The sequence below is a fragment of the Kluyveromyces marxianus genome, chromosome 8 (genome assembly GCF_001417885.1).
Source record: "Kluyveromyces marxianus DMKU3-1042 DNA, complete genome, chromosome 8".
Taxonomy (NCBI): Eukaryota; Fungi; Ascomycota; class Saccharomycetes; order Saccharomycetales; family Saccharomycetaceae; genus Kluyveromyces; species Kluyveromyces marxianus.
The window spans coordinates 785,095-799,548 of record NC_036032.1 but is presented as its reverse complement, the minus strand read 5'-3'; the positions used below and the strand labels follow the sequence as shown (position 1 = coordinate 799,548).

At 38.6% G+C, this 14,454-nt stretch overlaps 5 protein-coding genes across 5 annotated transcripts; 1 reads left to right on the top strand and 4 right to left on the bottom strand.

Annotated features, from left to right (window-relative positions):
- Positions 1-422: 422 nt before the first annotated feature.
- Positions 423-4,790, top strand: NUP170 (Nup170p; the record flags this gene model as incomplete). The annotated part of the gene is made up of 1 exon (XM_022822125.1): positions 423-4,790. The coding sequence occupies one exon, from the start codon at positions 423-425 to the stop codon at positions 4,788-4,790; it is 4,368 nt and encodes a 1,455-aa protein (XP_022678418.1).
- A 977-nt stretch (positions 4,791-5,767) lies between these two features.
- On the bottom strand, positions 5,768-6,142 carry ATG8 (ubiquitin-like protein ATG8; the record flags this gene model as incomplete). Its single annotated transcript, XM_022822124.1, has 1 exon — positions 5,768-6,142. The coding sequence occupies one exon, from the start codon at positions 6,140-6,142 to the stop codon at positions 5,768-5,770; it is 375 nt and encodes a 124-aa protein (XP_022678417.1).
- Positions 6,143-6,796: 654 nt separating this feature from the next.
- RTT105 (Rtt105p) lies at positions 6,797-7,369 on the bottom strand (the record flags this gene model as incomplete). Its single annotated transcript, XM_022822123.1, has 1 exon — positions 6,797-7,369. The coding sequence occupies one exon, from the start codon at positions 7,367-7,369 to the stop codon at positions 6,797-6,799; it is 573 nt and encodes a 190-aa protein (XP_022678416.1).
- Positions 7,370-7,722: 353 nt separating this feature from the next.
- ILS1 (isoleucine--tRNA ligase ILS1) lies at positions 7,723-10,944 on the bottom strand (the record flags this gene model as incomplete). Its single annotated transcript, XM_022822122.1, has 1 exon — positions 7,723-10,944. One exon carries the CDS (start codon positions 10,942-10,944, stop codon positions 7,723-7,725), a length of 3,222 nt encoding a protein of 1,073 aa, XP_022678415.1.
- A 920-nt stretch (positions 10,945-11,864) lies between these two features.
- SSA3 (Hsp70 family ATPase SSA3) lies at positions 11,865-13,817 on the bottom strand (the record flags this gene model as incomplete). The annotated part of the gene is made up of 1 exon (XM_022822121.1): positions 11,865-13,817. One exon carries the CDS (start codon positions 13,815-13,817, stop codon positions 11,865-11,867), a length of 1,953 nt encoding a protein of 650 aa, XP_022678414.1.
- Between the last annotated feature and the right edge of the window lie 637 nt (positions 13,818-14,454).

Here is a 14,454-nt window from a genome sequence, read left to right as displayed (position 1 = left end):
CCCGTCCAACAACTTTTTTCAAGATCAAAAAGAACTGATCGAACAATTGGGAACCTAGAAGCAGTTACTTTATTATAATTAATTATTACTTGCCTAGAGGAATAGCTTCATTTCTATATTATAATATCCACATATTCAGAGTAGTATATTTCAATCCGGGTAACCAATGTTTTCTTTTATTCGTACTATTCATTTTCAATAAACAAAAAAAAAATATCAGAAAACATCATAATATAACTTAAATAACAAGACTTTGCAATGAATTTCACTTCAATTGATTTCAAGAGGCAAGTTACTTGATCAATTAGTACAGTTGCATTTTTATACACTTTTGCCTGGTGGTAGTCAGTCTCTCGTTTTTCTTTAACTTACTTAAGACTAAGGATTATTACGCAGCACCAGTTAGCATCGTGTTTCTCGAGATGTCGATATACTCTACTCCGTTGAAAAGCAACTGGAACGGAAATCCAAACTTTTCCAATCCACAACCGAACGTGGTAAATGGCATCGGCAATTCTTCCTCACTGTTCACTCAACATCCTACTTCAGATGCTAATTTGAACACATTTGGTACTAATATGACCAATATGTTATCTGGACTTAATGGTAATACGGTGAATCCTCTGAACTTCGATGCTTCTAACGAGCATATCAGAATTAGTGGTTTGGGTGCTGCCAATCCACTTCAGCTTGCTTCGCAATATATTGATCATCTGCTACGTCGGGACAGCAGCACACCAGTTTTGGATGAAAGGTCATATTACAATAACGGTGTCAACTACAACTTTTCAAAGGAAGTTGGTGGTCTAGGTCCATTCACACCATTTGAAAGACTTAATGTTATTAATATCCCTGATGAAATATTGCAACAATTGTCCAAGGCCGAAATAAAATCTAATATGGGGCTTTTTCCTGATATAGAGCGCTGTTGGATCACTATTGATAATAAACTAATTTTATGGCATTACAACAACCCGTCAGACTTTCAGTCAATTGACGATATAAAGCACACCATCCTACATGTTGCATTAGTCAAGCCAAAGCCAAACACCTTTGTGGAATCCATTAACCATTTAATGCTAATTACTACGCCGTTTGATATTTATCTACTTGCTGTATCATATGACAAAATCAGTGGTTCATTTAACATATTCAACACTGGGATGTCCGTTTCTGTGCATGGATTAGATGTTCACGAAATAGTCTACTACGAAAAAACGGGTCAAATTTTCTTCTCCGGAAGCAACAATGGAACTAACATATGGGAACTACAATACTCTTCTTCAGAAGATTGGTTTAACAATAAATGCAGTAAAGTGTGTCTAACACAATCTGCATTGTTGAGCTTATTGCCAACTAATATATTCGCAAAGATCCCTGGTTCTGCATTGGTTCAATCATTTTTTGAAGAGGATTCGAAATATGCTCAAGAACATATAACACATTTGACCATCGATCAATCTCGTGGTATTTTGTACTCTTTAACATCCAAATCTGTTATCAGAGCTTATAAGATTAATTCGAAGTCTTTGGATGGTCCTACTACTATTGAACCATCGTATATCAAACGTATAATGGGAACAACACCAGCAAGAGGGGCTGCCATATTGGGTAATAAGTACTTGAAAGTCGTGAAGATTGAAGTTGTATCAGTGCAGGAAAACAATAACTTGTTCTTGGTAGCCATCACTATTGGTGGTGTCAGATTGTATTTCAACGGTTCTGTGGGTCCAAACAGTGTGGAGGCACTAAGATTGGAATCCATGAAATTCCCCCCCAGTTCTGTCAGTCCAGAGACTATAGAATTGGAGTTACAACAACAGCAACAACAGCAGGCAAGGAAACTAACACCCTTCTACTCCTCCCTCAACAGCATGGAATCTGTCCAACTAAAGTATCAAAAGAAGTCATCTGTCCTTCTTGAAAGCTCTAAGGCATCGTCCATCATCTCTCCGGGCATTTTCTTTTCTTCGGTAATTAAGCATCCGAGCGAACAATTATCAAACACTATAGAAACGACTACGCCTACTGGTAAAAAAACACCTGCTCAACATAAGCTATTCGTTAGTGTTCCAGATTATGGTATTTTAAAAAACCACGGCCGTTATGTCGAAAATTCTGTATTTTTGGATACCACTGCCCCAGTTAAACAAATTGTTCCAATTACTCCACTCTTTAATGCTACCAATAAACCGGAAGGGTATGCTAATGCTTTCGCAACTCAATATAGTGTGGAACCACTCAAGGTGGCAGTTCTCACAAATACTTCTGTTGAAATTTACAAATACCGTAATCCCGATCAAGTTCTAGAATCTTTGATAAACAATCCTTTACCGTTCATTGTCAACTATGGTTTAGTGGAAACATGTTCATCTGCACTCTTCGTTACTTGTAAATTTAATAAATCTGAAGCTTTGAGATCTAATGCTCTGACGCTCTTCACAGTAGGTATTCCAAATGTTGTTGAAATTAAGCCAGCCTATAACAAGTATGCTAATAGTGCTGTTTCGACCTTATTAGGGAAGCCAACTTTGAATTTAATGACACCTCAAAAGAGTTCTACAGAATTGGCTAAGCAGAGTAATGCTATTTCTACCCCTAACATATCTGGTGCAAACAATTTCAACCTTGATGATGTAATTCTCTCCGCGAGATTTTATGGTACTGCAGTGTTGATTGCTAGATTATTCAGAGATATATGGGACAAAAATGTGTTCGAAGTCGACCCTAGAGTGAAATTCAATCCTGACAACACTGTTGTGAAAAGTTCAGTTAAGAATGACAGCATTATATCAAAGGTATATGTGTCTAGGGGCGATATTGAATATTATTTATCATCAGTTATGATTTTGAATGAATTTTTCCAATCCTACGGAAACTCTATCACAACGATCTCTAATGTTTCACCAATTAATGGTGAAAAGACAGTAGACAAAGGTGAAGACGTAGCCCATCAAGCAGAAAACATTGCCATGAATTCGATTATTAAATTGCTACAGTCGATTAAAGAGTCTTTGTCTTTCCTAAATGTTTTATTTGAAGAAAGCGAAGTAGATGGTTACGAGGGACAATATTTGGCTTTTGTTGACATTATGAAATATCTAAACCTAGATATTCAATCTGACCTTGGAAGATTAAAGTTCAAGGACATCTTCAATCCAAATGAGCAAACGAAAACATTGATAAGAGAAATTCTCTCTTCTATCATCAATAGAAGCATTACTAAAGGTGGATCGATCGAATACATTGCAACAGCTCTTCAAGAACGTTGTGGTTCTTTCTGTTCAACTGGTGATGTCCTAGGCTTTAGAGCTGTGGAACATCTCAGAAAGGCTAAGGAAATAGGTTTAAGGGATCAAGAAACACTAAACTACCATTTAACAAACGCAGCAAAACTATTTGAAAGAATCGTGGATGATATATCCTTAGATAAAATCAAAGAGGCTGTGAATATAATGCTTGAGCTGAACTATTACCCAAAGACTGTTGAATTTTTGTTGAATATTGCTAACGCTATGGACAAGGGAAAACTTGCATTCCAATATGTTGCCGATGGATGTCTAGATCATGACGAAAGGAAAAAGTACTATGATGCAAGGGTATCTATATATGAAATTGTATTCGAAACTTTAATCAAAGTTGACCAATTAGCATCATCCGTTGAAAACGTTACAAATCAGGATATTCAAAAGACACGAGATGAAGTTTATGATGTTGCCTTGAAATATAACGATAAATTGTTCCATTACCAAATGTACGACTGGTTTGTGCAACAGAACTCTGAAGACAAACTTTTGCAACTGGATACTGACTTTATTTTGCCTTACTTAGAAGAGAAGGCTGCAAAGTCTTTAAAAATCTCAAACCTTCTATGGGTGTACCAGTCTAAGAGGTCACATTTCTTAGAAACGGCACAAATTTTGTATTCTCTCGCCATATCTGACTTTGATATTGACTTACAGACTAGAATTGAATATCTATCCAGAGCTAATGGTTTCTGTAATGGTGTTTGTCCACCAAGCCAAAGACAAGCTATGATCCAGCTCTCCGGTATGATCCAAGAAGTGGTGGATGTTGCAAGTATTCAGGATGATATAATCCAAACACTCAAGGATGATGTTAGAGTCAATCCCTCAGTTAGACAGGATGCTTTAAAACAATTGGAAGGCAAAATTCTAACTGTCACTGAGTTATACAATGATTTTGCAGCACCATTAAGTTATCATGAAATTTGTTTATTGATCTTCAAAATAAGTGACTTCAGAAACCATGAAGAAATCCTTTCAAAATGGCAAGAATTATTTGATTCTATGAAGGAGAACATAGCAGAGAGTGAAACAATGGATGAATTGGATAGAAGCACGACATTTATTAATCTACTCTCATCTACCGTTGTCCGCGTTGGTAAGAATGTTCGTACCAGTGAATTTGTCTTTCCAGTGGTAGACTTATTCCCGCTAATCTCCAATCTAATAAATGAGAATTTGTCTAAGGAATATATCAAACCAGGATCCATAGCATCTATTTTCATCAAGGCAGGTGTTTCTTACGATCGATTGTATTACGTTCTCAAGGATTTAATTGAAACCACCACAGACCATAATGAGATTTACGATAACGAGATTGTTTGGTTAATCAAGGAATGGTATCAATCTGATAGAAAGCTACGAGACTTGATTCCATTGGAGGAGATCCGTTCGTTAGATAAGTATTCTATCGAAAATGATCCACTCGAAAAGTACAGAAAGAGAACAGGGGACAATGTTCTGATATTAAATTCGAATGCCTAATGATAAATACAAAATCATACTGACATATATATGAAAAAGTTCCGCATGTATAATATTATATATAGCAATAATATATTGAGATATTACAGAAAAATCATTCAATATACTGCTGCTGCAATTAAAAGTAAATAATTCGAGCATAATAAGATTTACTGCTATATTGTGTACATAACTCGATTTCCACGATCACCTGGAGCGGGAAGTCATATGGTAACTTTACGTATATATAATTAGCGAGACGGTTGAGAAACAGCTTCAATAATACATCACTATGAAACTGCAATACAAAAGAGGGACAAGCCCAAGCTTCAAAGTCTCGTACATAAACAAAAGAGAGAGAAAAAACCACTGGTCGGCCCGTCGAGTATTATTTTTGATTCAGTTTAGTAGATGATGTATGTTGTTGCAGACAATTTATGATGTTAATGTAAAGCTAAGGAAGGCAGAGGAAGACAAAAGGGAAAGAAAAAAAAAATAAAAAAAAACTAGGGGATACACGAAAAGGTCCACAAAGAAACAGAAACATCCAACGCTTATTTATGTTTCGATGTTCAACAGTTTAATCTAGGGGAAATGAATATAATTGAGGGGTAGTGAAATATAGAATAAAATAAAACTCAAAGTTTTGTGGGAGTCCAGCGCACCAAGAGAAAATGGCTACTTTAGACACTTAAATTATCTTTTTTGTTGTTGTTGTTGTTGTTGTTTTTTTATAGCTTAGTTTTTAGTTTATTATAGTGATAATTCTCTGCATTGACAAGCAATAATGGTCAATGAGGAAAAGAGCACCTTAGGATTTAATTAACGAAAACAGAAACTGAAACTGTAGCAGGAGCTGAGCCAGGAGCTAAGCCTGGAGCTGAGATAAGCGTATCATATTCCTTTCAGCTCCCTTGCTGATTTCAATGCCGTATAGTCGGCTTTTCTTCCCTCAAGTTCGTTCACAGACATAGACACAGACACATATTCATAAACACTTATTTCTCAAGCAACGGACCTGCGCCACCAAAAGTGTTTTCACTGGAATACGACACATATAAGAACCCATCTTTGTCCTTATGATGTTGGTAGATTGAAGACATTAAAGCTGCAGTAGGTGGTAAAGTGTCATTCACAAAAATGAAAATGGCCTTTTCAGCAGGAAGCTTGATTCTCTTCCTAATCACGTAGACAAACTGACCTACTGTCAAGTCGCCTGGCACCAAATATTTGCGTTTGTCAATATCTGGAATGTCTGATTTGCCGCCCCTTTCACAAATTACCGGAATACGGTTATGGAACTTTTGTACTATCCTTTCCGATTCCGCTTTTCTCTTCTCAAAAGGAAACTCAGACTTAAAAGCACTTTTCATTATCAAATAATATTATAACTTATCTTTTCCTCTATTGAGCGGTACAATACACAAGTATAGCCACAAATACCCAACAACAAAAGCGCTGAGATACTAATCAATTCCTTTTTAAAATCGAGTTCTTTGACTGGTTTACAACTATTAGTGCTAGTAGTAATAGTAGGAACACCAAAAAAACACTTAAAACCCAAAAGAAAAAAAATATAATTCCAAATACGCCAAATCAATACAGCTGTATATTTACTGGCTTTGTTTTTTCCAGTATGATTCTTCTTGTCAATTACAGAATCTTTGTTTCTTGTCTCTTCAACACAATAATAAACGATTGCTAATCCATCGATGGCGGATCCTAACCTAATATTTTTAATGACTTTCCCAGCTTTTATATATGATTACAGTACATGCGCTTCAGATTAGAAAACCGAAAATAACAATAAATAACGATTGTAATAGTAATAATCGCGCCCCTTAAGGGGGTAAAAACGTTGGAGAGTGCGGTGCTTGGGTGCAGGAGTTAGGCGTTTAATTTTTGTTTTTTTTTGAGGAAACCGCATATTACCCGGATAGTTACACGTGCATTCAGCGTGATGACCACGTGATTAATATATATATATATATATACATCTATATATCAAATGCTCACTCGCTCGCTGTCTATAGGGTGAACGAGGACAAGGTTTCTTCCAACTCCTGTTGTTCCTGCTTCATTAAAAATTCGTATTCCTGCTGTATCTCTATCAGTCGTATAAGCTCGCTATCGTCATCATCTTCTAGCTCCTTTTCTTTGTCCGATCGCTGGTTTGAAGGCTTTTCTTCTATGGAAACGGACGGTTTCTTGTCCAATACCGGATCAAGATCTTCGTCTATTAATCTATCGATTTCATCCAAAGATATCACATGCTTCTCGGCCTCCCTTTCCATTTCTTGCAGGTGTCGCAGATACTCTTGTCTCATAATGAACTGCTCAATATCGCTTCTGTAACTGTTGGTCTTCTTTTCTCTCGCCAGCTCACGCAGCCTGTCTCTCCTTCTCTCTCTTAAATTTTCTTTGATTGGAGATGATGAAGATAGCGGTTGCTTGAAAGCATGGTGCTTCTGCTTTCTGTCTTCAAGGATGTCATCGGTGATATTCGATCCAACCCGGTCATTGTATTCCTGTTCTAAACTATCGAAATCTGAGTTTCTGCCAGAGCACTCAGTCAAAGGACTACTAGGTACTTCGTGCATCCCACTATATGATGGTATTGGCTAACGTACTTATGCTGCGTTCTACATCGTCCATCTTCTTGTTTCAGTAGTCTTAAGCTATTGATAATTAGGCGCGCTTACGCACGCGTTTTTATGTGAATTACTATATTATGTGAGGGAAGGAAAAAAAAAAAAAAAAAAAATTAGTAAAATTAAAGGAACACACGTGATCGGAATGTTGAACGGTAAACCCACACGTAGCAATACCCTTCCCTCATTGTCTCTTCTATACAGGACAGAATTTTGCACTTATTCTAATCAGACACATGTTGCGACAATATATAGTTCTATATTTCTATATTTTTATATATATGTACATTATGCATGGACATCTATAATCTAAAAATCTTTAATTTGAAAATAGTGTCGTTAATAGACAATTCTTCGTCAGCTAGCGGATCGGTTTCAGTTCCCTCAGCTTTGCTGATTTCGGATCTACAAGTCTTGGTCAACATTTCGTGGTGGTCCTTGACGATATCTTCGAAGTTTATGGTGTCCTTAACCAATTCGTACTTTACAATAACATCATCGGTAGCTTCAAGACCACACTTCTTTCTTAGCTTTTGCACTCTGTTGATCAATTCTCTGGCCAAACCTTCGGTTTTGAGTTCTTCGTAGATCTTGGTATCTAGAATAATCAAAACATCGTTATCGGTTCTGGTTTCTTGACCATCTTGAACAGCAGATTCAGGTAGACCTCTAATAGCACTCAAATCACCCTTTACTAGTGGAATACCGGCAACTTCAATCTCACCAGTAGCCAAGTAATTCTTGACTTGAGCGGAGGTCAAGGTTGGTAGCACATCCTTCACCTTCTTGGCATCCTTCTTTAGCTTCTTACCCAAAACTGGCCAATCAGCAACGGCTCTGTACTCAACACCATATTTGTCTTCCTCAGAAGTGATAACAACATCACGAACGTTCAATTCTTCGATGATGTATTGCTTTAGAGCTTCGACATCCTTCAAGTACTCTGGGTCGGAGTGCAAAATGACCAAAGTCTTCAATGGCGTCTTCAAAGAGATGGTCTTCTTTTCACGGATGTTTCTACCTAGCTCAATGACAGATTGCATTCTCTTGACGGCCTTTTCGATGTGAGCATCGTACAATTCTTCGTTCACTTCTGGATAACTCAAAAAGTGAACAGATCTAGAGTCGGTGCTGTGCTTAGATAACACTTCTTCTGGAATGTATGGTCTCAACTTAGAGTAGATGTTGTCGGACAAGAATGGGGTGAATGGAGCCATGGCACGTACAAAGGTGAACAAAGCGTCAAACAAGGTGTTCAAAGCCTTCAAACAGTCATCAACACCACCCTCACCCTTCAAACGACGACGGTTAAATCTAATGTACCAGTTGGTTAGTTCATCAATGAAGTCCAACAATCTTGGAACCACAGTGTATAACTTGTAGGAAGCCATTTCTTGGTGAATATAAGCAACCAAAGATTGCAATGAAGCAAGGATCCATCTGTCCATAACATTGTCAGACTTTAAGGTTGGATCGTACTTGAATTCGACATCGGAGTTCTTCTTTAGCAAAGCAATTTGACCATCCAAGAACTTGAAAGAATTCCACCATGGCAACAAGACCTTGGAAACGACTTCCTTGACACCTTCTTCCTTGAATTTTAGAGGTTCCGCCTTCAAGACTGGAGAGTTAATCAAATATAATCTCAAGGCATCCGAACCATATTTATCCAAGATGATATTTGGATCTGGGAAGTTCTTCAAACTCTTAGACATCTTCTTACCGTCACTAGCTAAAACGATACCTGTAACAATAACATTCTTATATGGAACTTCTCCAAACAAGTGAGTACCCAAGACACCCAAAGTGTAGAACCAACCTCTAGTTTGATCCAAACCTTCGGAGATAAAGTTAGCAGGAACTCTATCGGCGAATTTTTCCGTGTTTTCGAATGGATAATGTTGAGAGGCATAAGGCATGGAACCAGATTCGAACCAACAGTCAAACACTTCCTCGACTCTTTTCAAAACACCTTTACCCATCTTAGAAGGAATAGTAATCTTGTCGATGGTGTCACGGTGCAAGTCGGTGATGTCTTGAACACCAGAAAGTTCTTTCAATTCTGCAACAGAACCGACACAAACGATTTCCTCATAATCGTCAGAAACCCACAATGGGATTGGAGTACCCCAGTATCTGTTTCTTGAAACATTCCAGTCACGGGCATTTGCGATCCAGTTAGCGAATCTCTTTTCCTTGATGACATTTGGAACCCAGTTAGACTTCTTAACAGATTCCAAAAATTGTGGGATGATGTTTTTGACACGAACAAACCAAGCTGGAACAGATCTGTAGATCAATGGGGTATCGGATCTCCAACAGAATGGATAACTATGGCGAATTTGAGAGTGCAATAGTAAGTTTCCAGAGGCAGTCAAATATTTGATAATTTCCTTATCAGCATCCTTGACATACATCTTTGCAAAGTCGGTGACCTCTTCAGTAAACTTACCATTATCATCAACAGGGTTTGGTAGAGGACTGTCTTCGGTGATGATACCATTTGCTAAACAGACTCTGTGATCGTCTTCACCAAAGGCTGGGGCGTTGTGGACGATACCAGTACCGGAGTCGTTAGAAACGTAGGAATCCCCAATAACTCTGTATGCAATTTCACCAAAATCCTTAACAAAGTATGGGAATAGAGGTTCGTACTTCAAACCAATCAAATCCTTACCTTTGATCTTTTCAACAACCTTATACTTTTCTTGAGCTGGCTTCTTGTATAAAGCCTTGATCAAAGACTCCATTAAGATGTAGTAAGTGTCTTTCTTTTCATCGTAAATCTTAACATATTCAAACTCTGGGTTAACACATAAGGCCAAGTTGGATGGCAAAGTCCATGGGGTAGTAGTCCATGCGACAAGCTTAGTTTTTTCTTGTCCAACAACGTTAAATGCAATAGTTACTGCAGGGTCGTTGACTTCTTTATAGTTTTGTTGAGCTTCAAAGTTACTCAATGGAGTGGTACATCCAGTAGAGTAAGGCATGACTCTGAAACCACGATACACTTGATCCTTGTCATGCAATTCCTTGAATGCCCACCAAATGGATTCCATGAAACTTGGGTACATGGTCTTGTAATCGTTGTCAAAATCGATCCAACGACCCAATCTACCAATGGTCTTTCTCCATTCGTCGGCATATGTCATAACAATTGCACGACATTCGTTGTTGTAGTTCTCGATACCATATTCGTACACATCTTCCTTACAGGTGATCTTCAATTTCTTGTCGATAATGTGTTCAATTGGCAAACCGTGTGTATCCCATCCAAATCTTCTCTCGACATGGTGACCAGTCATTGTGGCATATCTAGGGACAATATCCTTCACAGTGGAGGCTAGCAAATGACCATAATGTGGGGTACCGGTTGCAAATGGAGGACCGTCGAAAAAGGAAAACTCAGGCTTACCTTCGGTAAGCTTTAAAGACGTTTGGAAAGCATCGATTTCATTCCAAAAGGCCAAAACCTTCTCTTCTTCCCGAGGGAAAGAGAAGAAAGTAGAACCTTCAGCAGACATTTCTAACAGCTAAAGTGTATTACCTTACTCTTATTTGAACTTATAACAGAATAAACCTAAAATTAAATTACGTATACAAAAATATTGATCCTTTGTGTTATCAAGCATCGATCGATAATGATAATTAGTCAAAAGTAATGAATGCAATTTCTATAATTTCGACTCATTCAATTTCCATTTTCTTGAGAAGCGCTGAGTTTTTTTTTTTTTTTTTTCTTCACGAGAATTGATGGAAAATCATAGAATACGATCAAATACTTTTTGTCATGTGATGTTGTGGGCAGAACTGACACAATTGCCATAAGCCTATAAGAGTGATAATGATGATGATTCCTCAGATTCACCAGCGATTTGGAATAACACTACTCTTAATAAAAGTGTTTTTCTAATTGACATATAATGTCACTATTTTCCATACAAATAAATATAAATTATGAAAGTTAATAAAACCTAAGATATAATTATATTATAACAGGGTCTGTATAATATATAATATATATATATAATAATAATGTTGAACCATATAGAAAAAAGGGTAAATATAAAATGACGGTTAAGAAATGTGAGAGAGGCGGGTAGATATTTTACCCCTCTTCATTTCCGAGTAGTCCGTCAGTCATAATCATCACAAGATGATGATCATAACAATGATACAATAATGATGAGGGGGGAGTACGAATAAAATACTTTCCTTTAATGGAATACCCCATCCTCAAGTCTTTTCGATTTGAATTGAAAGGAAATAGATTGAATGAGACATGTTTTATCGTCGTATGTGGGGGGTTGTTTGTTCATTAGCAGCATAGCAACAGGTAAAAAGTGAAGCTTGACTGGCTGTGTTGATGATATATTAAATTCATAATTATTGATGATTGAAAAAAAAAAATTGCTTTCACTCACTCACTAATTAATTAACACATTTAGTCAACTTCTTCAACGGTTGGACCGGAGTCACCACCGCCTGGAGCTGCACCACCTGGAGCAGCGCCACCTGGGAAACCGCCAGGAGCTGCACCTGGAGCACCACCTGGAGCACCACCAGCGCTGTAGAACTTGGTCATAATTGGGTTGGCGACTTCTTCTAGTTCCTTTTGTCTTTCCTTGTATTCATCAGTAGAAGCGGCTTGAGAAGCATCCAACCAGCTGATAGTCTCTTCAACAGCCTTTTCTAGCTTGGAAGCATCTTCTGCATCCACCTTCTCCTTGAAACCAGATTCGCCAACAGTGTTCTTTAGACTGAAAGCATAAGCTTCCAAAGAGTTTCTGGTCTGGACACGTTCAGCTTCAGCTTCATCTTCAGCCTTGAACTTCTCAGCGTCGGAAACCATTCTTTCAATTTCTTCCTTGGACAATCTACCCTTATCGTTGGTGATGGTAATCTTGCTTGTCTTACCGGTACCCTTTTCCAATGCAGACACGTTCAAGATACCATTGGCATCAATATCGAATGTAACTTCGATTTGTGGGACACCTCTTGGAGCTGGTGGGATACCAGACAATTCGAACTTACCTAGCAAGTTGTTATCCTTGGTCTTTGTTCTTTCACCTTCAAACACTTGAATCAACACACCAGGTTGGTTGTCTGCATAAGTGGAGAAGATTTCGGACTTCTTTGTTGGGATAGTAGAGTTTCTTGGAATCAACTTGGTCATGATACCACCAGCGGTTTCAATACCCAATGACAATGGAGTGACATCTAGCAACAACAAATCTTGGGTCTTGGAAGATTGGTCACCGGTCAAGATAGCAGCTTGGACAGCGGCACCGTAGGCAACAGCTTCATCTGGGTTGATAGATCTGTTTGGTTCCTTACCATTGAAGAAGTCGGAAACCAACTTTTGGATCTTTGGAATTCTGGTAGAACCACCGACTAGAACGATTTCTTCAATTTGAGACTTGTCCAACTTAGCGTCTCTCAACACCTTTTCGACTGGGTCCAAAGTAGATCTGAACAAATCACCACACAATTCTTCGAATCTAGCTCTGGTGATGGAAGTGTAAAAGTCGACACCTTCGAACAAAGAGTCGATTTCGATAGATGTTTGAGAGGAAGAGGACAATGCTCTCTTAGCTCTTTCAGCGGCGGTTCTCAATCTTCTCAATGATCTTTGGTTGTTGGTCAAGTCCTTCTTGTTCTTTCTCTTGAATTCGTTGGCCAAGTGGTTCACCAATCTGTTATCGAAATCTTCACCACCCAAGTGGGTATCACCGGCAGTGGCCTTCACTTCAAAGATACCGTCTTCGATGGTCAACAAAGAAACATCGAAAGTACCACCACCCAAATCGAAAATCAAAACGTTGTGTTCAGAGGAACCCTTCTTATCTAGACCGTAGGCAATGGCAGCAGCAGTAGGTTCGTTAATGATTCTCAAAACGTTCAAACCAGCAATGGTACCAGCATCCTTGGTTGCCTGTCTTTGCGAATCGTTGAAGTAAGCTGGCACGGTCACGACAGCGTCCTTCACAGTTGTACCCAAATAAGCCTCGGCAGTTTCCTTCATCTTGGTCAAGACCATAGAGGAAATTTCTTCTGGGGTGAACACCTTGGTCTCACCCTTGTATTCAACTTGCACGTTTGGCTTACCGTCCTTGTTCACAACCTTGAATGGGAAATGCTTGGCATCGTTAACAACTTCTGGGTCGTCGAACTTACGACCAATCAAACGCTTGGCATCGAAAACAGTGTTGGCTGGGTTGATAGCTGCTTGGTTCTTAGCAGCATCACCAATTAATCTCTCGGTGTCTGTGAATGCAACGTAAGATGGTGTTGTTCTGTTACCTTGGTCGTTGGCAATAATTTCCACACGATCATTGGCAAAGTGTGCAACACACGAGTATGTAGTACCTAAATCAATACCAACAGCTTTAGACATAATTCTTCTTCTTCTTTTTTAGCTCTGTAAAAATTCACTCACTTAAAATAAAGAGTCTTGGCGACAGTTTACTTTGTTTAACTTAATAGTTTTCGTTAGTGGCTTGATGCTTTTGTATAGCTAACACATAAGCTTTATTACAACAAATACTTTATTGCAATTGAACTTATCAACCATCCTCAATTCCCAATACTCTTCTCTACAGCTCCCCTTATATACATTTTCTCACCCCCCAGTGTTCCACTGTCCAATATGCCATTCCAGTGTCAGACCAAACGAATCTCCCTTTATTCTATGACATTCCACAGTCTTCTGCGCTACTTACACTTTCAGCTTGCTATTGCCATATTACGAAATCAAAATCAAACAGTAGCACAATTACCCGATTTAGTGACAAAAGACATACGAAAACCGGTGGGCACCAACCTTTGGCTAGTTCCTGGCTAGTGTGTTCTAGTAGCACCGCTACCAAATGGCACTACCATATGGTGCGTCCTACTACTACTACACTGCGGCCACTACTACTGGCATTTGCTGGTGTGGGCCCATCGAGAAGCTTCTTCTTTTCCCTTAATTCTCCGGGTATCCAATAAAAATTAAGGGCCCTCGCTCCAGACCAGAGGGTGCCGGCACATTC